The sequence below is a fragment of the Meleagris gallopavo genome, chromosome 13 (assembly GCF_905368555.1).
Source record: "Meleagris gallopavo chromosome 13, MGAL_WU_HG_1.1, whole genome shotgun sequence".
NCBI classification, from domain to species: Eukaryota; Metazoa; Chordata; class Aves; order Galliformes; family Phasianidae; genus Meleagris; species Meleagris gallopavo.
Window position 1 is genome coordinate 10,284,448 of NC_139416.1, and position 26,817 is coordinate 10,311,264.

The 26,817-nt window shown below is 37.7% G+C and overlaps 2 protein-coding genes across 5 annotated transcripts in view; one reads left to right on the top strand and one right to left on the bottom strand.

Moving 5' to 3' along the window:
- The first annotated feature begins 39 nt into the window (after positions 1–39).
- Positions 40–11,819, top strand: SS18L2 (SS18 like 2). Of its 3 annotated transcripts, XR_014886170.1 has the most exons (5): positions 40–197; positions 358–434; positions 631–815; positions 7,190–7,310; positions 11,583–11,819. XR_014886170.1 is itself a non-coding variant. In XM_085235134.1 (3 exons), the coding sequence occupies exons 1-3, from the start codon at positions 129–131 to the stop codon at positions 716–718; spliced, it is 234 nt and encodes a 77-aa protein (XP_085091260.1). In that variant the 5' UTR covers positions 40–128; the 3' UTR covers positions 719–3,320. The 3 variants fall into 3 exon arrangements, 1 of the variants encoding a protein (XP_085091260.1); XR_014886169.1 differs by lacking the exons at positions 7,190–7,310; positions 11,583–11,819 and adding an exon at positions 954–3,320; XM_085235134.1 differs by lacking the exons at positions 7,190–7,310; positions 11,583–11,819 and having other exon boundaries at positions 631–3,320.
- GARRE1 (granule associated Rac and RHOG effector 1) overlaps positions 2,362–26,817 on the bottom strand; it is a 54,551-nt gene continuing 30,095 nt past the window's right edge. For both annotated transcript variants that reach the window (XM_085235129.1, XM_085235130.1), the window contains 12 exons: positions 21,912–22,118; positions 20,285–20,425; positions 19,910–20,005; positions 19,610–19,771; positions 18,518–18,676; positions 13,919–14,016; positions 12,309–12,434; positions 10,674–11,659; positions 8,209–8,374; positions 7,174–7,308; positions 5,584–5,662; positions 2,362–4,485 (listed from right to left, as the gene is read on the bottom strand). In XM_085235129.1, coding sequence (XP_085091255.1) covers positions 4,162–4,485; positions 5,584–5,662; positions 7,174–7,308; positions 8,209–8,374; positions 10,674–11,659; positions 12,309–12,434; positions 13,919–14,016; positions 18,518–18,676; positions 19,610–19,771; positions 19,910–20,005; positions 20,285–20,425; positions 21,912–22,118 — 2,679 coding nt within the window. In that variant the 3' untranslated portion in view covers positions 2,362–4,161. The remainder of the gene's footprint in view (positions 4,486–5,583; positions 5,663–7,173; positions 7,309–8,208; positions 8,375–10,673; positions 11,660–12,308; positions 12,435–13,918; positions 14,017–18,517; positions 18,677–19,609; positions 19,772–19,909; positions 20,006–20,284; positions 20,426–21,911; positions 22,119–26,817) is intronic.

The following is a 26,817-nucleotide window of genomic DNA, read 5'->3' on the forward strand; positions in this document are numbered from 1 at the left end:
GGGGGGGGGGGGGGGGGGGGGGGAAGAGAGCCGGCAGCTGTTGCCTCAGCGCGGGGCGGGAACGGCGCTCCCCTCAGCGCAGGCGCAGGGCGGCGGTTCCCTCAGCGCAGGCGTGGGGCGGCGGCGGAATGTCGGTGGTGTTCGTGCCGGAACGGCTGCGCGGCAAGGCGGAGGTGAACCAGGAGACGCTGCAGCGGGTGAGCGGGCGGCGGGGTCCCGGGGTGGCGGCGGGGGACCGCCCGGCACGGCTCGGGCAGCGCCCGCTCCGCTCGGCCCCGCCGCAGCCCTCGTAACCCCCCTCAGCGGCGGCGCGGGAGGCGGGGCCGAGGCGGACGGTGACGGCGGTGTTTACTGCAGCTGCTGGAGGAGAACGACCAGCTGATCCGCTGCATCGTGGAGTACCAGAGCAAGGGCCGCGCCACCGACTGCGTGCAGTAAGTGCGGGCGGCCCCGAGGGGCGCGGGGGACCAGGGGGGACGGCGGCCTCGGCTCCGGCCCGGCCCTGCGCGGCGCAGACCGCGTACGGAACGCTGAGCGGGTTACGGAAGTGACGGGTTCAGTCCGCGGCATCTGCTGGAGAAAAACAGGCAATCGCTCACTTCCCAAAAAATGTTTTTCTTTCCTCGATAGGTACCAGCATATCCTGCACAGAAACCTCATTTATTTAGCCACAATTGCAGATGCGACGCCGCCCAGCACGCAGAAGACTACAGAGTGATTGCACGTACCCGGCTTCAGGCTGCCCTGCTTTACAAAGAAAGGCTTTAGTTTAGATTGCCACTGTGAGAGGGAGGAGGTGTAGTCACACAAGGCAGGTAAAGAGCCATCCCTCTATGTTAAAATGTGAATTCTAATATTAGAATAGCCTCTTTCTTCCTGTTAAGTAGAACTTAGGGGATAGAATTACCAAGCTTTCATCTCTAGAAAACCTTAGTGTTTGTTTCTGAAAATAGCCCAGTTGTGAGGACACCACCACTGCTGCCTTGGGAAGATTGTAGCAGCCTTAGTGAGGCAGCCACTGTTTCATGACTGAGACTACGTAACAGGAGGACACCAGTGAGGAGGTGGAAAGTAAAAATGACAAGAGACACATGTTGCACAGACTATTGTGTATACTGTATCATAAAAATTGTGCTAATAAATTGAAGATGTGCTTTGTAAAGCAATATTTTCTGGATTAATGTAACACGTTAACAAAGGAACACCTTGGCATTTACTGCAAAAGGAGTTTGAATTTCAGAATTCTAGGAAAGAGGTAACAGCTTTCAAGTTATGCAACAGTCCAGTTCACTAAGAGAGGGCTGATATTAACCCCACTTGCATCAAGATTTTCATTTTTGCTTGGAATGTTCTGCCCTACAGATTTCTCTAAACAAGTAACTTCTTGCATAATCAGCATGGCCTCGTGCACCCTGGGTATTTGTCAGCCTGTCTGCCTCTGCACTCTTACCTACCGATAGCACAGCTTATTTTACTATTATATACATATTTTTACACCTGATTGTGCATTTCAGTGATACAATTAGCATAAACTAAACAAGCCTCAGTAATTAGTTCTCCCCTCCTCAACATTCTCCCTCCCCTCTCCCCCCCCCCAAAAAAAGTTTTCACTCACTCCCATTAAAATCATTTACTTGTCTAAAAATCCACGTTACTTATTTGTGGCAATGTTCATCTGCACTAATAGTCCAAAGATACTGTTAAGGCATCTTCTCTTCTTATGAAAGAGTAGCTTTTAAGATGCTTCAGGTTGTATGGTGTATTAAGTTCAGTTTTATATCATGTAAGTAGGCAGTTAACAACTTTCAAACTGTTAAATAAGCCTATGTTAATGAAGTAAAGTCTTTGTTTACAAACCAAAATTACAATTTTAGATGCTGCTCAGTTTCAGTAAGGTGCATATTCTAAACAGGTATGACCTATTAAATGTATATCTTTAATAAAGCTAATATTTTACTTTTACAGAAGCTTTAAAATACAAAATGTACAATTCCAGTTCAGAAGCATTAGCTATTCACAGAAGCACTGCAATAAGGGCAAGTTAACTAAGCACCAAACCCTTGCACTTGGCAGTGTAAGTGAAGTTTAATGGCAAGACTCATTTGCCAAGTGCAACAACTCTTAAAATTACCAGTGTTCAGAACAATCGGAAGCAAAGTACATAGTAGCACCTACGTGGTCAAAATGCAGACAGACTTTGTTTCTGCAATTTACTTATGTACATCTAGAAACCTGCCAGCATTTGTAATTATGAATCAGCTGCACAAACTATAGCAATAATTTTGGCACTTGTTAGAAGGAGTTCAAAATAAAATGTTTTCATTAACTTCCATTTTGGTCTTAGTATGAATAACCAGTAACTACAACCAAATTTAGGATTTAATATTAGATCTAAATGACAAGACTGAGGAACAAAACCATTCATCAAGTTAAGTAACCACTAACATTTTCAGCAGAGGGTTTTCAAAACTGTAGTAGTACAGACCATCAACAATTTACAGACAAGCCACACTGATTGTGCAAAGCACATTACTGTAAAAAGTCTATGTACAGCAAACAAATCTTTGTAAACATGTAAGTATGAACTTTCAGAAAACGTGGTGACAATATCATAAATACAGGCAACATTGGCATCCTCAAACAGCACAAAAAGTAACAATCTGGGCCAGCAAATACAGCCCATCACCATACAAACAAAAAAGGTGGATGGGTTTTAAATACCCAAATGTTTAATAGTTTTAGTGTTGTGTATAATTCTTATTTATATATATGTATTAATTTTTTGGTATCTTTAGATATAGATGTACTTAGTTTGTAGAAACAAAAACAACAAATGTGCTTTCTCTTCATTGAAAAATTATGTAGTTAGAACTAATAACCCATTTTACTAGTAGTTAACATATTAGAATGATATGACTTAAGAAAAATACAAAAATAAGATTAATACTGTCAAAACTCTTATACCAGAAAATATTGTGGTTTTTTAGTCTCTTTCAAAGATGAAATATGAAAATTTAAATAAGCTCTAACTATATAAAGAATCTTCTGTAATCTCAGTTAATATACAGTGGGATAGCTATATATATATTTACCATTGTTCTTCACTTTTTAAGCACCGGTCACTCCCAGACCCACTTTGGTTGGAAGATTATTCCCAATTCCACAGGTTCACTTAATGGCACATATTGACTGCAAATAATTACTTTATCCTTTTAAAAAAAAATAACGTTCTTATAGCTAACTGCTACCCCACATTACAGTTCTATTATCTTCTGAGCCAGCTCACAACTTTTTTTTTTTTTTTTTTTTTTTTTTTTAAATCAACTAGCATCTGAAATAAGACTTTAAAATATATGCAAGTAGTCTTTCAGGCTGTACTTTCACACATTTAAGGAGTACTGTGTGGATAATGCCTTTGGCCGAATGAAGCACTAACAAATGTATTTATTTGAAAACCAGTGTCATATTATCCACACAGGTGCCATCTACTTTAAGCAGCTCAGTTAACATTTGTGACACAAATTTGAGTGGTTCTGCTGATCTATACTTTGAGTAAGGAAACTACCACAACACTCAATTTCATAACTGCTTCTGCAACAGTTTTATAATGAACTCGCTTGTGTGGCACATGAAAAGCTGCACTTACATTTCATTAAAAAAAAAAAAAAAAGTTGCCCACAGGCCATTTATGGAAGAAACAAAGGCTTTCCAGCTTGTCCATTACAAATTTAAACACAGCGTTGAGCAAAGTGACCACTATATGTTTGCTTCAACATAGTCATTGTGTTTCAGTAAGATGTCAACTATAAATCTATATGAAAAATAGCTACAAAATACAGTGTTTTTTGTATGGTAGTCCTTCAGCAATTATTTATTTATTTATTTTTTAAAAAAAAAGCTTTTGAAAGTAAAGGCAATATAGATATTTTTAAAAGCATTTCTACATCACAGTTTTGGGCTGTTTCATGTACGAACAAACATATTGGCCATATTGCTCAGCACTGTAAATAAGATTCAAGAGTTTTTATACCTCTCCTCAAGCCCCCCTCAATTCCCTATTTAATAAGATAAACAGGATATAGCCAACACACAACTGTGAAAAAAGTACACATACTTTGTAACTGTTTGGCCCTGTGCTGCATTTTCCAATATGAAAAGCAATCAGTATTGATGCAGGTAAGATGGTCTGCGTTCGTGCTTTACTGGAAAAGATTTAAAGCCCTTATTCATTTGTTTGTGCTGGGAAGCCTGTTGCTGTGACTGCTGCTGCTGCGCGTAGGCAAAGCTAGAGGAAATTCCTGTTGATGGAGCACAGTCGTTGGCTGCCGCCCACACGGGTGACTGAAGGATCTGCATCGTGTCACTCCACTGGCTGACAGGGCTGCTCATAGGGTACAAGGATGTACTCTGACTGGGTAGTGTATTCGTGACAGAGGACGTATGTTGCCAGGGTGCCTTTGGAGGCCAGGTTTTGGTTTTATTATCCTGAGGAAACAGAAATAGTTGTTGGTTTGTGAAGCGGGTTGGTTTTTCTGTTTTGTTTTTTGATCAATGTACTTTCTTTTGAGACACTACTTAACTACAAAAAACAGAATTGATGCATATATACAACTCATAGCTCTTACAGTATTTGCCTCTTGAAAAACCTTTATTCAGCACATTTGCTTGATGACCAGCAGCCCTGCCGAAAGTTAAAATTTCTAGTAAGCCAGATAATTAACAGAATCACAGAACTATAGAGGTGGGAAGGGACCTCTGGAGATCATCAAGTCGAACCTCTCTGCTATAGGGATTCCCTACAGTAGGGTGCACAGGAATGCGTCCAGGCTGATTTTGAGCATCTGCAGAGAAGACGACTCCACAACCTCTGGGCAGCCCATTTCAGTGCTCTGTTTCCTAATGGAACCTTCTATGTTCCAGTTTGTGCCCACTGCCCCTTGACTTGCTGCTGGGCACCACTGAAAGGACTCTCACCCTTTAAATGTTCGAAGTATTTATAAGCATTGATACCTACCCACCACCCTCCGCTACCCTCTGTCTTCTCCAGGCAGAACAATCCCAGGTCTCAGTCTTTCCTCCTAAGAGAAATCTCCAGGCCCCTAACTGTCATTGTGGCCCTCTGCTGGTCTCTCTCTAGATGTTCCCTGTTCTTTCTGGGTAACCCAGAACTGGACACAGTACTCCACAAGTCACCTTACCAGGACAGAGTACGGGTGGAGGGTGACTTCCGTTGACCTGCTGGCCACTGCCCTTTTTGGCTGCAAGGGCCAATTTGGTAGCACTTTAATTGTGTGTGTAGAGAAAACTGAAGTTGACTGCATTGCCTCTTAGCTTAACTTGAACTTTGTGTTTTCTACTGTAATTTCTACTACAAGGGAAAAGTTAAATTATTTCCAATTTTAAATTTGGTACTTTTCATTTAAAAAATAAAAAGAATTTAGTACTACTTCAGTGTAAACCGTTTGCGTTTTAGTCAAGGTAAGGAATATTGAGCTACAGCTTCTATTCTAGTTGATTTGGAGTGGTTTTCTCTAGGAAAACACATGCAGGAAAAATGACTAAACAAAGATGTTTTCCACTTACCTGATTACGGTCATCTACTGCAGAAAGAAGAGGTGGTGATGGTAGTGTACTAGGTTCCTGTTCTCCACTACTGTGTTTTCTGCCCCAAGAAAGCAACATTTAGTCAGGTTTATTTGTTTTTTAATCAGTCACATGCATTAAATACCATTCTGTAGTTCCACTCTGTCTTATTTGACAACCTAGAATGTGTACTGGCATTTCATCTCATGTTTTTTTTTAAAGAGGTAAAAGTAAAGTTATTGCAGCAAGAAATTTGTTTCTGAATACTGTCAGAGACTTGACAGTGCAGCTACAGCTTCAACAACACATTTTTGTGGAGATGAAAAAGGAAGATGAGCTGGTCTTTTGCTGTGATGTTTATTTGATAACGATCTTCCAGTTATTTCAATTCAACATTTATTTTTGTCCCCTCTTAAAAGTTTTGGTAAAGATACAAATTCAGAAAGCACCTCTGGCTTAGTCAAGTCCTTTCAACTTGTTTGCCTCAGTTTCGTCTTACTTTACCCCAGCATACTTTCTTTACCCCAATGCATATAAAAATAACTTCTGTGGTAATCTGCAGAAAACTGTCAGTGTGGCCACTGATTTTTGTCCTGTCACCAGAGTAGATATCTGTGTTCTAATGTATCAACTCTGATTTTGTCTCTGATCAAATATTAATTTTAAAAGTATTTGGTCACTGAATATTTTACTTTTTAAAATCTTTTCTAAAAATAAGCTGAGAGTTTAATTCCAGATTGAAATTTGGTGAGAAATCATGCTTCATCTTGTGCCTTATTTGGCGGGAATTCATACTTCATGTTGTGCCTTTTATCCTCTTAACTAACCCCTAGCATGGAATCACTGATGTTTCAAAGATAGAGCTGCAAGCCCTTTGGGAAAGCTGGAAGTAACTACATTGTAATTTATACTATTACTTTTAAGCGTATTCACAGTCTGAATTCACTTGTTGATTATTCATATTTTAAAATCCTAGTATAGTTTTTAAGTTACTAAGCTTATTTAGGAATATAATTTAACTCCCTCTTTGATCAGAAAGAAAGGAGCAAATAGTCAGTATTTAAGTATTTAAAACTAATGAAATGGTGTTGGGGGGCAACGTTAGACAGAAGTTTACACTTCAAGGGTAGTATTACCAAGTGCTACAAAGCTGCAGGAGAAGCCAGAGAACAGGAACTTGCTGGTATCAAAATGCTGTGTAGGGGCACAACAAAGCTACACTGAACTACAGTTCATAAAACCAATTCAAAGATAAGACTCCGGTACTTTAGGAAGAAGCATCATCCCAAATAGACTATCTTACAGGGAGACTGTCAGCTCTTTTTAAGTATAATCAGTTTCAGCCAACAGCTGGCTATCTGTACAGATGTTAACGTGCATTGAGATTTAGTTGCTAATATAACTCAATTTGTGAACCCCTAGCATTAGGATCATACACACTATACACTGATTCACTGATTGTGTGTAGCACACAAACCAACATTCATATAACTTTACCTGACTGACAAGAGTCAATTATGTGTGCCCTCAAATTATCAAAACACCCCAAATTTTTATAAACTGATATGTATTTCTGTTCATTTTTCTAACCTTCTCTGCTTTACAGCAGCGACGAGGTCTGGCCCTGAGAACATGGAGAACAAGCTGTCCCCATTGGCTGAGGAGGTCTCATCACTCGAGCTGGCAGAATCTCCTTGAGTACCAGACCAGCTGTTTGTCACATCACTGTAAGACAAAACGTTTTATTAGTCCTTCTATTTATACTGCTTGGTCCAGACTGTATGCTCTAGTTAGTTATGCTGAATCTCAGTGACAGACGATACCTCAAGGGCACAAAGAAGTTTCAATATTTTGTTAAATGTAGAACTAACACAAATACTTTCATGTATTTACTTCTGAGTGATGGTATTGCTGCTTTGTCTGTTACAATCAGTTTAATATATATTCTACTAAAATAACACAGTCTGTTCTGGTTAAGAAGGAAAAAGAAATGATTCTTGGTTTTGCAGTCACTAAGCACTCAGCTCTTTCACTGCATAACTGAGCTAGAAAACACTCTTGTCCTACTGGTTTTAAACTAGCCCTAGACTCATAGCTGTAACTATGTAGACAAACAGACAGAGGATCTTGAAACACTTGTTTTGTAATAAAGTTGCAACTTGGAAGACATTAAATACTACTAACGTACTTTCCGTAAGGTACAGTGACATGCCTTAAAGAAATAAGATTAAGTGTCTGAACTCTGTTCAGTTGAATTAAGTTAGGTGCTGCAACTTTCATAGAATCACTTCTCATCAAAACTAGGTCTTAAGCATTTTAAAAATACTGAAATAAGAAAATTCCAAATGAATCTCTTATGAAGTCCCCATATCCTCTGAGTCAAACTTAGTACACATTCTACTTTAAGAATTGTATCAAACAAACACCAGTTCTTCAGTATCAAGAAAGCAGAAAGGGCTCAGATTTTTTACTCTGGCCATGAGCTGCAGCTTTTACTGGTGCAGCAGCAATCAGAAAAAAAATAGCTCTTATTGCCACATCCTGCCAAGTTTTGAGTGTAGAACTGACCCCCGCCTCCCCCCCAAATAAATAAATAAATAAAATGTAGCTTGGCCATTCTGTTACCTTTCTGTGAAATACTCAGGAAAGGGCCAGGTTTTGTGAGGATCATCAGGCAGAAGCCAGTTGCTTCGTGTGTTGCTTGGACGACGGACGTGCTGTGCTTGCCTTTTTTGTTGCATAGCCTGGTTAACCCCAGCAACATAGCGGGCAAACTCTGGATCAGACCCAACTAAATAAAAGAAATCATGAAGTCAGTAGCTGACATTCAGCTATTTCTACTGCATTTAACCCTTTCATTTAATCCTCTAAACCTGACTGTAGAAAAGAAGTTCCTTCTCACCAATAATTAATGCTAAACCATTTATACTTCTTGATGGAGCACTGAACAGTGAATAGGAAATGTTTTAATAAAAAGTAGATGTGTTGTACGTGGTAGATAATAATTCTCATCTGGAATTCTCATCTCGTCTACACCTGTCCCTTGCACCCCCTCTGAAGAGGAGTATTTTGTGACTGTGATCATGTCTGTGCCCTGAAAAAGTCCAGCAGCAAATACTGACAAAATTGGAAACTGGATATTTATTCATTTTCAGAAAAATAATATTTGAATTATTCCTGTTGATTCAGGATCACAAAATGATTTCCATCCATGCTGTGATTTTGCTTATAAGAGAACAAACGCTCAGTGATCTCATTAGAACATGCAGCCCAAAGCTCCTACTTCTTACAAAGACCATAACCATTCTGAAAATATTTTGATCCTGAAATACTTTGTAGTTCATGGTAAGATTGATATTTACTGAAAACAAATATTAATTTTTAACATACAAAGTCTTAAAGTGCACAGCTTGGAAAACAAATCAAAATACCTTTTGTTCATGTGATTGCTTCCCTACATTCAGTTCAGCATTTGAAGGAAAGCTTCTTTATTTTCATTTAGCACATTTACAAAAGAAGAGCTCTAATGTTCTGCTGCATTCAAATTAAAACTAAAACAAAGTTACCTTTGTTTCTACATATCTTTTATTGTATAAACAAGGAACAGAGCTACCTGACAGCTGTACAGAAACAAAGTGTTGCCACTACTTGTTACTTTGAGAAATACTTTTATGTCAGTTTAATCTGAGGCTAGAAATTTGACACATTCTCAGATCAAAGGATAGGTTCTGAAGGGCAAGAATAGTTTTGTTCTGTGGGTAGCATGAGGTGTTAAATTACAGCTATATGCAAAATAGCAACTTGTGTCAATTTTACCTCTGTAAAAACAGAAAAACACCCTTTCATGAGATAGGTTCACCAGTAAAAATATGGATGTATCAATCTTCCCTCTACTGATACCGCATTAATTCCTTAGAGATCATAAAAATACTGCAGAATACATCTTTGGCAGTCACTTAGGCCTTTGACCGTAAAAAAACCCCATCAATTCTATAAATTCTTAGTAGCAGATTTTCCTTTGAAAAGTCATTATTTTTCAGACTAAAAATACTCATCAAGTAACCCAATCTGTTTCAAGTGATAAATGTACAAGTGCTAAGGAAGTCTGAAATTTTTGTGTGTGCGTATTTAAAGCTTTCTGTACTACACTAACTGAAGCTTAGATTTCAAACGACGTCACATTTTTTTAGTCACACACACACACACACACACACACACACACACACACACACACAGAGGTAACAGCAGAAAAATGATAACATAATTTTAGAAAAGATTTTTCTGGTACTTTTAACAAATGCATACTATCAAGTTTCTGTAGCTACGTTCCACACCAACAGATATATTTGTAAGAGAATAGACTGGTCTGTTGATCTCAGTAGTATCATGAATCTCCTCTTAGACCCAGATTCCATAATCAATTTAATAGTCTCTAAGTTATTTGCTTATAAGCATAAAATTTTATCTCACTTCATAATCTCCATACATTTACAGTTTATCAGTGGTTCCAACATACACGGCAAACCACATGACACTTGCTCCTTAGTCTCTAATCCTTTAGCATCCAAGCTTTTCAATGCAGTAACAGCCGGAGAGCAGGAACTGGTAATTCTCATACTAAAGGGGGAAAGCAGGGATATGGAAAAGATGCAATTCAGTCGTACCTCTAGAGTGCAAGACTGGTAAAGAGCATGAAGAATAATTGATGAGGGAGGCAAAATACATAAATCTGAATGTTATTCTTTTAAACAATCTAAAAAACTAACAGCAGGAGAAGCATTATCTGTAAGTTTCAATACTTTTATGTGATCCCTATAGGAAAGATAAGAACTGCCACTGAGATAAACAAGGAATTTGTTAAAATTCTTATTTTCTAATGAAACTTACTGACATTTTTTACTTACTTTTTTTTGTACTTCAGTTCAACCTACATTAAAAAAAAGGCACACACAAATACCTGTATCTCTATTTTTAATAACCCTAGCATCTGATAAATAGTATTAGGAAATAATACTATGCTGCTAAGAGTATTTAACAGTGTTCTTTTATTTGCAATAGGATCTTCTTAAAAAGTAATAAAATACACACACCTGCAGGGTCAAAAGGCAGAATTTCTCCCAGCATTCCAAACACTCCATCAGTTTGGTCACGATTTGGCCACGTGTTGTTTCTAGGTCCTTGTGGCTTTTGTCCTAACATCTCTGACATCATATTGTCCATATAACTGCTTACAAGACCCAAACTGTATAAATCAGAGCTTAAATCTGAAAAACCAGGATTATTCCACTGGTTTAAATGAGATAATCCAGCTCCAACAGTTTGGGCTGGCTGCTGTGAAGAATTAGTCAGCCATTTGGCAGGTACACGTTGCTGTGGTCCGATAGGTTGAAGCAAATGTTGGTAATATTGCATTTGCTGCTGCTGCTTTTGTGACTGTTGTTGCTGTGACAAGCCTTGAGAAGGATGCAGTGGTGTGTGAGAGACAGATTGGGGCTGCTGTTGTACTGTTCCTGATTTTTGTTCTGTTGCTGTAGAGGATGCAATAGAGTTTCTTCTTTTCACCATTGGAGAAGTCTGCTGGGATTTGCCCATGTTGAAACCAGACAAGAAATCTATAACATCCTGCATTTCTTGGTCAGTTGGTAAATTCATACCTTTGTCATCCTTGCTTTCATCCAGTTTGAAGAAGTTGTCCTGTCTTTCAACTAAAAACCCATTTACTATCTGATTATTTGTGCTCTGAATTGACTGCAGTGAATCTGTGGTCCTAGGAAAGTTACCAATGTTCAAAATGCTTTGTAGCCGTGCATCTATGTTAGTGGGCATTTTAGCCTTCTCCTCTGAGCTGGAACTTATGAAGACATTTTTGGAAGGTGTACTGGGGATTGAATAACTTCCACTATTACTTGTACTGGTGCAGGAAGTTTTTTTTGTAAACCGTGAAGTCAGTTTTGAAAATGTCTTTTGTAGACCACCTGAAGATTTGCTTCCATTTCCAGATGGCATGTCAACTTGGTTCCCAAAGTCTGAGATTTCACGCTGCAACTGGATCTGAATACAAGGCAAAGCTTGCTCCCTGCATCAACAAAAACATTCATCAAACCACCAAATAAATCCCATTTATCCTAACACTGCACTGGATACGTTAAGACATTTAACTGAGGTGGGTTTTTTTGGAGAAAAATGTGCATTTGGGTAATAGAAAGCGGAAGAAATAAAACTGGAGTTCTCTATCAGATTGCTAGTTCATTGGCTACTTACAGTAACAATTCAAACTATTACTAACCACACTCATGGGTAACGTGCTCTACAGCAGCCTGCTTGTATGAGAGGTTGGACTAGATGATCCCCAGAGGTCCCTTCCAATCCCAACTATTCTGCAACTCTGTGATATGCAGTAGATTTACTATTTTCCTTAAGAATTTTTAATTGCACTTCAAGATACAAATGAAAATATTTATTTAATATAAATCAAGTGTTTTTTTTAATGCGAGAGAAAAGTACTTTTGTGCACATAGATGAACTGCTAGGTTTTTTTTGTTTGTTTTTTTAAGTCTGCTGTATCTCTGTGCATACTCACAAGATTACCTATATAGAGTACAAGTTTCTTGCTTTGTTTGACCAGTGATTTCTCTTTCTGGTTAACTAGTGCTATTAAATTCCTCAGTATAGTCTTTTCAGCAGCGATGACTCTGTTTAAACAACAGGCTCAAGAGCAGATGTACCTTCCCTCCTTCCACCTTGGTATGTCAAACACAGCAGTATAGAGCACATCTACTAGTCCCAAAGTCTTCTCTGGATCCAGACTTCTCTGTAGCAAAGACATTGTTGCTGGATCTTCTTTTAGACACCTGTAATCAAAATCAAAACTTTGAATTTCACATTGAACAATTTACCACACTAGTCAGATAATGAAAGGCTAATTAATATGCTACTTTTGCTCCTGCAAAGGTACAACTAGTAAGGCAGTATAACGTATGAATGCCTGAGGATTCCAAAGGACTAATACCCACAGCCCTAGTTTCTTTTCTTTAATTGTTGACTATATAAAAAAATTTCATTGTAGGCAAGAGTTTTATCATTTATTTTCAAAATCAAGATTTTTTTTTTTTTCCTCTTTAGCTGAGCAGGCATGATTAAGGCATATTAAGAAATAAAAAAAAACCAAAACCACAAGAAATCCTGTTTTCTAGGAAATGGCAAAAGCACTCAACAAGCCTAACAAAAAGGCAAGGTGCATGAAATTTAAATCTTGAGTGCACTGTAGATGTCCAATCCTAGAAACACCCAGCCTGACACACTCAGCATGAAAAATGATTCAGCACATCCAGTAATCTGTGGAAGATTTTATTTTAATCTGTGAAGATGCAGGCTTACTGTAATTCTTCAATAATCTATGGAATTAGGACTTAACTTGAAGTGAAAACAGAATAACCTGGATTTAAGTACTGGCACAGCTGTCAAGTATTTAATGAGCCTCTTCAGCAGAGATGAGTAAACAGGCACTCTCTCAGTGTACCAGCAGGTGGAGCTCTTTCAGAGATTCCAAACGCTGGCACAAAGTGCTCAGCAGTATTTTAGTTCTTTCACAATAGAGCAATTTATGTAAAGGGAATAGAGAATTGCCAGTTTATACTCCATAGTGGAATTAAAGATGAATTTGGATAAACAGACTGTGGGCTGACTTGTACTTCTGGACACACCATTGGTACCATCAGCAACAGGCTATCTCACTAAGGATTCAGATGAATGCAGTGTTTTACAATGAAGTTCATAACGCCAAGTATACTGAAGAAATAAAGGAAATATTGTAATTCCAAATTATTGTTTCAAAAGGAAGACCTCACCTCAAAATGCAAACTAATGTTATGCTTTCCTAGGCAGCTAGTTAAACCGCTAGGAATGGAACCTCTTGAACCACAGAGTTCTGCAGTTCAAAACAGCACCTACAGAACATCTTAGTTAAGAGCTAAAGCTCTTCTATTAATCTCATCTAGCACCCAGAACGTGCCAGGAAGAGTAACAGGAATATTTCTGGATATATATTTATTTAACTCTTGTCATCTAGCTTTTACCTTTCTTCTGCTCTTGTGCACCAGCCTTGCTTCCTTTCCACTGCCGCCAACAGAGGGAGCACCAATACAAAGACAGCTCAAGTACAACTGCTGGTCAGTTGATAAATAGTAGTATTTAGTCAGTTCCAGATAAAGGAACTTAAGGAAGATAAGCCATAATTACATAGTAGCCCCTGCTCCACTTGTACTGCACTGTATTCCTTCCTATGTATTTCTGTCATACCTACTAGGATAATCTACAATGCAGTACTTTCACTTACCAAGTCGATGGAACTTGCACCACTATTCTGGATCCTTCTAAACTTATTTGAGGAGCGTAGGCTTCTTTATTTTCAATCTGTGCTGTGTCCACAACCACCTAGAAAATAACATGAAAATAAAAGGCAATTTAAGAATTAGTTCTAGTTATTTTTATCACTCCTGTAGTCAAGATGCAATAGTCTCAGCTCCCTGACACACTACAAAGAAGCTTTGTACAAAGATGTACAAAGAACCAGATAAAAACAAATCAACTCTCAAAATCATCATCACATGTTAATTTGTATTGAAATGTCTTGGGGAAAGAAAAAATGAAAGCATGTAACCTGATTAGTTTGATACATTAGCCCATATTTCAAGGACATTCTTCTCAATTATGCTGAGTTACCATGTAGTTACCAACTTCTTTACGTAGCAGCTGGTAGTTATCAGTGGATTTGTGTAACAGCTCTTGTATGTGAGAAGTCTAACACAGTTGCTACCTTAATAGCCCCCAAATACCTATTTCTCAAACTATTTTAAATAACACATACCATGCTACAGACAAATAGTATTTAGCCTGAAACTCTTCACATAGCCTGCAGTTTTTAACACCCCCTACACAAGCTTTCACGATTACAAAATCGTATACCAGCATATTTCTATCCAATGGTAGTGTAGGTAACAGAGAATTAATAGTAGTAAACAGAAGAAAATCGACTGTTCAATTATTTTTATTTTTATTTTTTTTTTTTTAACTCTAAGCCTTCTGTAAGACAACATGAATTTATATGGAAAATCAGAGTCTTGAAAATTAATCTGTTATGAACTTTTTTTTTTTTTTTTTAAATGGAAACTGGGAAGGAATGGATTCACTCCAACTTCACTCAAACTTCAATACCAATGATAGTAAGTTCCATATTTGGTTTGTGCTTTTTGTTGTTGTCCAGTCTGCATGAGCTGGCCTTTTTGATTATTTCCATAATTTCCTATTTTGGTCATGCTGAACCAGCAGCTTTTTGGCAACAGTCAGCAGTTCTTGCTCCGGTGACTAGCAGATTAGCTGTACCATTTATCCTTGAAATGGCAAAAAGTCCTCCAGCATAGATAAGCCTCAAGGAGCATTACTGGCTTTTTTGCAATCATCCTACACTTGTTCTACTTCTGTTCTGTTTTCTATTACTGTTTATGAAGAAAGGTAAAATATAAATAGAGCTGAGATTCTCTCCTCCTGCTTACCAAACCCCTCCAACAATACTTAAGCATTACTACTTCCTACCATCTCAATAATTTAACATAAGGCCTTCATTTTCCTCTAGTTGTCTCTGAACATTTGCTCAGGTTCATCTGGACTTGCAAAATCTGTCTAAGCACATGGAAAAATGCTATTATCCACTCAGATAATACTTAACATAGTAACACTGCAACACCATTATTTTTTCTTCATCTTTGTACCACTTTAATTTTAAATAATTTGCTATAGATTTAGCTATTCTGCAATTATAATTGAACTAAGGCGAGATCAACTAAGTAGCAAATCAACTAAGTAGTAATTCTTCTTTCCCCCTCAGCTTCTCCCAGAAATACTGTCTGCATCTCAGATCAATCTCACATCAGTCAAGAATTAAAATTTTCATTGGTGCAAATCTAGATCAGTTTCTGCAGTTCCACTGCACTGTAGTGCCAATGCTCTTGGGTAGGGGTTTTCCCTGCATTTGTTTGGCATTTTTTTTCCTCCTTCTTCATTTAAAAAAAAAAAAAGAATTCACATTTCTCAACATTTGGTCACAGTTACAACATCTCAGATTTAAAACTACTAGGAGATTCAGTGCTCCCACAATGCATGCTTTCTGCGAATGAAGATCAGTAAGCACAGGAAAGGATGGCTAACTAGAGACAAAGTTAAAATACTTTTTTTGCAGGATGCCAATTCAAAGTTTTATTTCCATTCATCCTCTGAATTACTTTAATTCCTGCATCTTTTTATTCAAACATACATTTCCTTAGCTCACCTAAATCTGAAAAAGACATTAATTCTTTATCTATACACACACCATTTAGCACATGTATATATCCAGATATTACCTTAGCATATACATACACATACACACTCCTACAATTCCAAAAATTCTTTAAGTTAAAAACCTAAAACAACAAACTAATTTACCCTTCATTGCACTTTGTACACTTAGCAAGAGTTTCTTCTGCAAAGGCACATGGCATGATAGGCCAAAGATAGTGAGTGTATCAATGTTCCTTTTTAAGTTTGATATTGACTTAGCTTAACTCACCATTCTGAACTAATACAGATAGCTTAGTTCTCAAAAGCAGTAAGTGAAAGACTGCATAATATTGTCCCATGATATATTTATCCGAGTTGCACACAAAATAAAATAAACATGTTTCTCATTCCCTGCCTGCTAGGTGCTCACTGGATAGCTTCCTGTGCATCAGACATCCATTGTTCTTGTTTTAAAGGTGTTTCCTCCCTCATCTCCACCCAAAGAAGGCTTTAAAGAAATAAATTACAGTTTCCCATCATTGCATGAGACTACATAGAAGCATAATTGAATCATGTAAAAAAAAAAAAACAACTATGGCACATATTCTATACCTTCACACCCATTTATACTGTAACAAATCAAAAGTGAGAATGAACTCAGACAGAAGGCTTACAAGTATTTCAACTATGTGTAGAGCTCATTACTGTGTCACTGAAGATAGAAACCTGCTATTTTGAGAACAAGATATTCAGGCAAAGACATTCATGCTTCTACTAAAATAATATTCTTTGTATCAGCACTGTCATATGGGAGAACATACAATAAGGTTACACTGACAACTCTCCATATGTTATGATAAACCTGAAGAGTATCAGTGATTTCATTACCAGCAGGTCTAACAAGTTATGTCTAGACTAGGGGACACCAGGTTTCCAGACTCCTGAGTTCAAATTTGCCTTAGGCCTCTCCCAAAATCTGATCAGGGCAAGATTTGGGTGTACACAACACTGAAACCCCTAAGCTTTTGTTATGCTGGAAAGGAAGCAGTGGGGAGTGCAGCACCCTCCAAGGCATTCCTCATCTAGATGCTCAGAAGCCAAGAACTGCTAAGGAATTACTGCACACTCCCATAGGGCTACTGACAAACACTTCTTTCGTGGCCCCATTTCCCATACCTTGCTGCTGTCTCCCAGCATCCTATCAGCCAAAGACAGTCTCACTTGACTATGGCCCTTTTTCTAGTTGTTCATGCATTTAACTCACATTTTCCTAACAAACACCTAAACACAAATTTGATCAATCCTATTATTTCAAAGTGCTCCCCTCCCTGCAAAGATACAACCCCTTAAACCTCTCTCTGCAAAATTTCCTTACATAGAAGTGCTTAGTTTACTACCACTTCCCTACCCGTCACACTGTGGTAAGGATTGATGGCAGTCACACTGCTGTTACAATACTGATGGTTTGTCTCTTTCATTTTAAGCCTTCAATTCTACTGTGTTGTTACAAACAACCATGCCTTAAATCTAGTTCTCCAGCATATTTCATGTCAAGGGGATATCTAATACCTAATATCAAAGGAAACCTGAAATAGAAACATCTGACATTCACCATTACTAGAGAATGTATTAACAGTACCAAGTAATACATGCATCAATGAACAAAGAATGGAGGTTAGGCAAAGTCACTTAATCAGCTGTTTGCTTGAAAAACGTATTTGCAAGGTATTAGCAATAAGGATCTTTCCATTTGAAATTGCAGTTTGTTTCAGTTTTGGCAGTCTATATTCACCTCAAACAAGGAATGAATATATGAATCAACAAGTAGCATTCAGCCCAGACTAAGTCAAAATGATTCAAAGTATACTTGATAGAAACTATTGTAGGCTATGGTATGCCTCTGTGCATCAATTTCACCCTATTCTATTGCACTCTTTTCCCCATTTTATTTGCCCTGCCGAACGAAAAGTCTAAAAAAATCAATTTAACAACAAACTCTTCATTAAATGAAGAGATCACAGGAACCTGTCACAGGAGCACAAGTGCATTTTCTTATCAAAATGCATTTCAAACATCTATTTTTACTTAGTCCTTACATAGTGTATAATCTATGGTGTCTTTTGCTCATTTGCTTCTAAAGAATATACATGTCTACAGAAAGGCATGTAAGTGCTATGCCTTCTGCTGGAGGCACCAGGTTGCGCTACTTGTGCAGACGACTTACTGCTTTTTGTTCAGCAGTAAAACCAAGCTTCCATTTGAAAGGGAAAGGAAAAAAAAAAAGTCATTTTTCAAAGCTGAGCTGAGAAAAAGGTGATAGAGGTGGTTCTTGTTTTGTTTGCTTTGTTTTATTGAACAGGAAGATTGAAACATTTCCTATTTTACTATTAGAACTGAAGTTTCATTTCTTGTCTTCCCCTGTTCCTAACTACAGATAGCATCTACAAACTTGCATTCCGTGAGGATACATTTTGTTTATAACTAAAGTTAGCTTCACGTTGAAAATAGAAACACGGAGGAAGACGTAGGAAATTAATTTTCAAACACTTTAAAATACCTAGTTTTTCTTCAGGATGTTGAAGTAGCCCTTTTTTTGGCTAAGCCTGTCTGTATTACTTACCAGTCCTGCTTGGCCAAATAACAATTGCACAGCAGTTTTGCAGGCTCCACGCCAAGTCGAAGGGCAAACCTGATTTAGTACTTCGGTAACAGGAGAGTCATCCCGTGGTGTAAGTCCATTATGGCATCCAGCTTCTTTAATTAGTTGCAACATTGTGTGCTGGAAAAAAAAAAAAACAACACCTTTTGTCACGTGATTCAGAAATGTTAACATTAATGGCCTCCATATGTACACATTTTTCATAAGCCTTTCAACCACCTATTGCTACGTGTGCTACCTCTAAACAGTCCTACATGTAAGACCTTAACTGCAGAACAGAAACATTGTAGTCAGTGTGTGCTATTTTGAACACAGAATTCCAATACCATAAACAGTATTTAGCTTTTGCAGAATAGTTTAATCAAAACTACAAAAGGCACTTCAAAGACAAAAGAAAAACATTTTAAGTTGTTAGTTGTTTCAGTACTTCCAGGAGCCAAGGACTGGCCTTATATAAAAATCAGAAAAAGCTGATCAAAATTCCCAAATTACTTGTCAATGGACACCTTTTGCATTTTCTCCACATCGAAAATTCAATTAACTTTTCCACAACTTCTAAAAATACATTTTAAATTGACTTAGAAAGATTGCTTAAAGTTTGGAAGACATGACAGAAAATGTATCATAATACTGTTTATTTTGAAGTACTTCCCTTAGCAGCTGAAGGCACAGTTCTGACTGGTTTTGGCAGCTAAGATTATATAAGCTCTGAAGTCCATCACCTGCCAAAGACATCTGTAAGGATTCCTCTTCATATTTTGATACCTAACCTCCTATTTTTAAGAAGTTTATAGAACCCCAATTACCTCTTCGACTTCTGTGTTTCTCTTACACTAGACTGAATTTGCCTAGGTGGCTTAAACATTATCAGAGGGAGGAGTGAACCTACAGCCTTATCACATCTTGATTCCACAGGAAGTCAGGCTAAAAATACGCACTTTCGAGTACAAGTTTGGCACTGAACTACTGTGGTTTTTCTCTGAGTTTTAAGGAGTTCTACTGATTCTCATTTTATTTTTTAACCATTTTTAACCATTGATTCAGGACTATTACCGTTTTCAGCTTCAGGTTTTCTGCTGCAGACTCATTAAAGGATATTCCTTTCAGAAAGTGCGGTCCTATCTGAACCGGTACAGTGGGCAATTCACACTGAATTGGCTGAGGTGGAGTCTGTCTCCTTCCTGTTTGCTGGGCTTCGGCTTCACTGCAACAGCCCTGAAGCATAAAAAAATAGATTAGTTAGAAGGAAATGAAGATAATGAAAACATCCTTATGAGTCCAATTCTTTTTTTTTTTTTTAATAGTTATTTTTAAGGTGAAGAGGGATGAAAGAGCAGGTTTAGCAGATCTTACCTGAAGACTTGCTTCAATAGCTTTTGGGTTCAAGTGGAAGCCAGCCTTCATTGCATATTCACAATGGCCTAAGCTCTCCAGAGCCACTTTGTAAGCCTGACATTAAACAGAAAGTTGAAGAGAACAGCTACATCAGCAAAGAAGCAAGCAGCCATGGTTTCTGGATACACATATAAAATTTGTTAAGTCGGTTCGCTTTACTCCATTCTGTAGTGTATACACATTTATCATGTAAGCTCAATACTGGTAGTCCTCTCTTACTTCAGGGCTGCCTGTGGTACATGTGTCTGCAGTAATATATTCCCTCCCTGTTTCATTCATTGTCCCACTAACTGCACTAGATGCACACGAAAGCAACTGATTTTAAAAACCCACCTGCAAAGCACTGTCAATTTTCATGTTTAGCTCTTTGAGCTGATGTTCAGGGATTGCTACGCTCTGTGAGCAGAAAAGCTGTTGAACTTCAATTCCTGCCAAACATCCATCACAACCTCTTTCTCGCAATCGAGATGTAGCCTATAACATCAAGAAAAAATATTGGGTTAAGAAGTTCAACAGCAAACCAAAATCACACTGAAGTTAAAAAACAAACAAAATCAAACAATCTCCTACACAGAGGAGATTAGAAGAAGCATGTGGTGGAAGAGTTCTGGAGCTAATTACTTATTATAACTGATTCAACTTCTAGTGTCACTTAGAAAGTATAAATATCATGTAATTTGTATGGTGTTGGATAGCAAATCAAATCAGCACTGTTTGCTGTTACTAATTCAATTCCTTCTCTGGACTATGGCTCTGGTTACATGGCCACATGATCAGCGTGCTCAGCTGAGGAAGGACTTGAATCTTTTATCATAAAGGGTATTTTAAATACTTGCCCCAGAAACAAAATATACATACGTATCATCTACATACAAACATTCCAGTGAATATAAAATACGCCTTATGAAGGTAAGGGCGATCACTATGGTACAATTTGAGAAGAGCCACACAAGACTAAAATTAACCGTGGGCAACAAGAGCGTAACAACTTTACCTACTTCAGTTTTAAAAAATGGTAAATACTAAACACAGAATACCTAGTTTAAAAACTGAAATACTACTGAGCAGTGGAAAACAAAGAGAAGCCTATTTCTGTCTGTATTTAAGACCTTAGATACTGTTGATTTGAATAGTGTAATAATTGTATTAAACTCTATTTTGAAATATAGTTTTTATTCAGATAAATAGCTGAAATGGGGTGAAAAAAAGGGTCCCAGATCTCTAAGTCCAATTTTAATTCTAAGCAGGTTTTAAATGAACTTGATAGCAATTACAGGATATTTCTAGAAGCTGTAACACAATTTTAAGGAAATAATAAACATAAAATTATTTTTATACAAAAGAAGTAAAACTACACCAGGATTAGAACTATTTAGATTATATGTTATAGTCTACATCAAGCATTTCCAATCTCTATTTTGTCTAGTGAAAGCAGTTCATGCCACAGTAGGAATTACAAATAATTCCTCTGCATTCAGAGTTCCAAGGGAAGCTTATTTGTCTTGATACAACTTGCAGATATCTACTAGCTGATAAATGGAAAGCCCAACAAGATTTCCAAACAAGATGTTTAACGTGCCCAGGTGAGTTGCCCAATTAGACTTCAAAAGCACACGCTGCTTTGGTCACTTGAAACTAAGGAAACCACGCACTCCATGTCAGAAGCCATTTTGGTCTGTCTGTCTGTACACTTTGTAATGCACAGGAAATGCAGGAAAGCTTTTTCCTTGTATGAACTTTTTTTTTTGGCAGAAAAGGATTCCACAGATAGTAATGAGTAAAAGCTTTTCATGGGGCAGAGATCATATAAACATCACATAGATAAAACAGATTTTAGTTTCCTCCTTCAAATGCAGCATTTCTTTAAAATCAGAGATTCTCTTCCCTTACCAGGGCACTTAGGTCTGAACTTTTGTTTCACTGAGTACAACACAATGTCACTACACTGAGCCTTCCATACCTCTGCTGCTCCTCTCCATGATCTTACTGCATCTTCTAGCTCATTTGTGGGGCTTAAATTTGAGGCTCCAGCTCCACCAACATTCTTTCTTTCCTGGGCTACAGCTTCAGCAAAGCAAGAGTGTGCCACTGGCTGGACCTTCTGCAAAGCTTGTGACAGGAACTGAAAGTGAACCTGCATCACTGTCAAGAAACATCGTCCAAGCACCTGTAGGAAGAAAAAAGCAATTTTTAAATCAGTAAGAGATTTTACAGAATTTTTTCCTTCTTTCCTGCTCAATGCTTGGGTTCAGAGACAAAGTTAAATTCTGATTTTTTAATTTAAAAAAAAAAAAAAAAAAAATACTAGTGCCTCAGACCAGAAGTAGCACTCAACATTTAACCATTCACTTGTGGAAAGAGGAGATCAGACTGACACAGTCAATTCAAGCTTCTGTGTTGTCTTTCACTAACCCTACCTTGATCTCAGAAGGAAAGAATGAAAAGTTTTAAGTTATTTTGCAATATCATGCACATTAAACAAAAAAATAAAAATCAAAGTAGCATGTTATCACAAGTGCAGTCAACAGCAAAAAACATTAACACACAGACCTGGCTGAATTTATGCTAAATATATCTATATTTTAAGACATGATAACAAAATCAGAAGAGTTTAATTCTGAAGTTTATCTTTCCAAACAGACCAACAATTACTAACAAACATGAAAAACGTTTTGCCACATAGTACAGATGCACTATGGTACTGTTTTTAGCATATAACAGTGACTGCAGAACACACACAAAATCGCAGTTCTGTCACTTGCATTGTCTGACAGGAATGCTAACGCTGGCACAAATCTTCTCATCAGAAGACTTCACTGTAACGTGTCACCTAATACTACTCAATTGGAAAGCAGGATGCAGAGTAGGGAAGAGCGAGCAGGAGGGCTGCTGGTCTGTTCCCATACCCAGAGGGACCAGCAGTGACAGCACACCAGTTCCTGCAATGCCAGAGCTGGCTCCACAGGGCAGCCACCCAAAGCAGTGGGCTCTGCACCCCATGTGCGTCCATCCCTGTTTACCCCCCTCTCACACAAACACTGCTCCTGAGAATTACGACCACAGATAGACCACAGTTACTACAAGCAAAACAAAACAAAGATCCCCAAAACCAAGTGTTTAGGTGTAGGCACTATGTGTAAAATTGTTGGAGTACGGCTGTTTGAAAAGGCAACTCTGAGGACAAAGCAGCATATACACAAGTGCTCTGCCTGCTTGCAAGGCCATGCTTTCTTAAGTGAACAAAAGCTTATAACAAAGAACATCCGGCATGCAGGAGAGAAGCAAGTATTTCCCAAATTGCTGCAGAAGTAATTTAAGAACTATTCAAAATGCTTTATTTCTTTTATGTAGTTTGTCACAAAGTGGTTTAAAACGTATATTTGACTTAATTAAAAAAAGACTAGACTTGAATAATAGTAATAATTCATAAAATACAAAGATAATGTACAAAGCCATTGTGCCTTAGAGCAAATAAATCATCTAGTTTATTTTCAGCTACATTCTTCTGGAATAAAAATATTCAGACACAATGATCTTACTGGCAAGATGCTGTAGTCATATGAACAGTTATATGCATTAGCTATCTGCTTTAAAAGGAGTCGTGGTGGCAATTCTTTTTTTCCATTGCATCCGGTCTCCTTTTGACATTCCATTCTGGTTTCATCACTTCCCTTCTTTGTATGAGGCATAAAATTAAACATTTTTGGTACTTTGACTGACCCCTGGAAGTGCAGTTTGCCTTACCAAAAAAGCATTCAGCAAATGATAAAAATGAATAAAACTTCAACTTTCCTGACTACAGAGACGGAAAGATTTATAAGAACACTGCAGTACATAAATAAATAAATAAAACTTGCAATGTGAATATTTCTGTGTACAAAAAATGCAGTTCTCAGGGGAAGAAGAAACCAGAACTCATTAGGAATTTCAAGCTGATGAGGTTTCATTTAAGGTACAGAGGTTGCAGTTTCTCCTGCCTTGAAATAATGTTCAAATAAACAAATGATTTAGTTTAAGTGGCACCACACAGCATTTCTAGCGTAATTTTTAATGTTGAGCAGCAAAGATAAATAGCAACATCTGCTTTGCAAAACTTCTGTTTTGTTTGAAAAATAATCCATTCCAGTCTTCCTCAGAAATAGTCAAGAGTGGCTTTAACTGCTTAAATAGAACCTAATTGGTGGAAGATTTCTGTACCTCAGAATTAAATGCTCACTCCACATTGCAAACTCACTTTGCTTTAAAATTCAGTTCATGGAGATTTTCTTTCAGAAGAGCCACATATCTGTCTTCACAGTGGGAAAGTGCAACTACCACCAGTTTAAATACAGTCACGGTTGGCCAGTGGTACCAAAGGTGTAAAGCAACACACTCCTTGTTGTGAGATCTGCAGAACTACACTTCTGTATGGATACAATACAACTGAATAACCCTACCTAAAAGGAATTTGTCATTCTGTTTAGGCAGTTGGAAGCAAAGTTACTTCTGAGGAGATGCAGTTTCAGACTTCCTTGTCATTGAAGCAGGTGATGAGTTTAATTAAATCAACGACATACACACAAGTGTCAGACGAGGCTGTACTGGTAGGTTACATTCTGCCCCACATGAACACTTTGCAAACAATTTTAGAATATTTTTATACAGAAAATGCACACACAAAACTGCCAGATTTCAATGCTGAACAGTGATGCCATGCAAATTCCCTGGGAAGCAAATGTTTAAAGAATCTGTTGATTATATATCACTACCATTAATAAAATTAACAAGTAACCAGTATCAGTCTTCCAAACTTGATACACACAGCGATGTGCAGTTCCAAGTACCATTCTATATAATGGAGTATAATGGCTGTGGCTTTTTCTCCCTAAACAAACAAAACAAACCCACAGACAAAAACATGACACCACAACGGGCTTACTCAGTGGTTTCCCTACTATCCTCATTTTCCTATTTATACCAGTTCTTCATGGTTTTGGTGATGACAAGTCCTATGCATAATTTGCCTACCCACTGAACAGACCAGATTAAAATATCAATATTATTATGTTAACAATTTTAACAACAAATTTAACAACTTTACTCAAACTGGTGTGCCAGATTATGAGATAGCCCTCTTTCTCACGTATTACTGAGAGTGAACAGAATATTGCTTTTTTTGCAAGGTAAACTGGATTCCACTGGTAGTTGCTCCTCTACCACTTAAGTTTTAGGAGACAAGGGCAATCTAACACACCTACCCAAACAAAAGACTCCTGAGGATATCTCTGAGCTGCCATTCAAGACATTAAAACATCCTGTTTCCTTTTAAGACCAAAAAAAAAAAAATCAATTATGTTCTTCAGTCACCTACTAGAGAAGATGGAAAAACAACTTTAGGTATTACTTTTTTCCCCCCTCAGTCCTACAAAAAAAAATTATGCTGCCTCTCACACTCTTTTCCCCAGTGTATTTTGGTGAAATTGCAAGCCTTAAATTTTTTCGGCTTCCATTCTGTGGATTTAAAGTGAGTTTTTAATCCTGCTTCTAGTTTTATGAAATGTTAACATTTCACATAGATCAGGAAGAAAAAAATATTTGTTAATTAAAGGTTTAGCATAAATAGTTCAGCATTCAAATCACAGAATAGTAGATTAGGAGAGGATCTCAAAGGTCACTGTACTGTCCCAAGGAGTAATTTCAGAGTCAATTCTGCTACACGCAAGTTTAACACACTCTGTAAGGTCTCTGTGATGGACTCCAAGTTGTTTCTTCTTAGAGCAAAATTCAACACTGCATCCATGTTGTTTCTTCTTAGAGCAAAATCCCTCTGTATTGCTGGGAGTGGGAACTGACGGATTTCAAACATTGCGTAACATTACTTTATTCCGAGGCACAAAGTGGGATCAAAGTAAGGGAGAGAAGATGGTAGCTGACTCAAATCTTACTTCTGGAGTCTCCCTACCATTCATAGCAAACCACTTCAGTGATTCTCTGACATTACAAAGTGCTCCCACAAATCTGAAATGAATCTCCCCTTCTGAAATTTACGTTCATTACTTCTTACTCCATCTTACATGGAAAGAAAGGACAGAACAATGCCATGACTTCTGGCAGCTTCTTACATACCTGATGACTACTGATTTTCCTTCTTAGTCTTCTCTTCTGTAAAAGTCGGTCTTTCTAGTTTGTCCTCAGAAGCCCTATTTTCTGGATGTCTGACTACTACATGTCCCTCTAGTTACTCACTATTCTAAGTCATGTAGTCACGCATGGATGCAGTGTTGAATTTAAGGCCATGATACCCAAAGTGAAGAGAGCTTATTCCTTATTTCATGGTTTATGTAGATTATGGTCATGTTAAAATACATGGCAATTGCCTCTGCACAGTTCTGCACAAATGATTTATTAACTGTGTTCAAGGTCTAGGAATGGTATCTTTTTAAAATATATAGCCAATCGTACTTCACTGCATGCTGAGCATAGAACATGGAGAAAACAAAATTCTCACTACTAACTTATATAGCTTCTCAACTGATATGCAGCTTTATGTGAACACTGGTGACAAAACACCTTTCTCAAGTGTTCAAATTTCCCTTCAGAATGGATAATACTAAGGAGAACATTGTTTAATTTAGAAGATGGCCTAATATCATTAGAAATTAACTAAAATGGAACAAGAAATCATAGGATCATACATTATCCAGAGCTGGAAGGGACCCACCAGGTTCCTGTAAGTCCAACTTTTGGCTCCACACATGACTACATAAAAGATTCAAACTATTGTTTGATTTTTAATTTAGACTTGTTAATTTTGGGCAGTGGGATGCTCTGTTTGTTTTGCTTTTATTATTATTATCATTTATTTTTTAAACTGGACATGAGTTTCC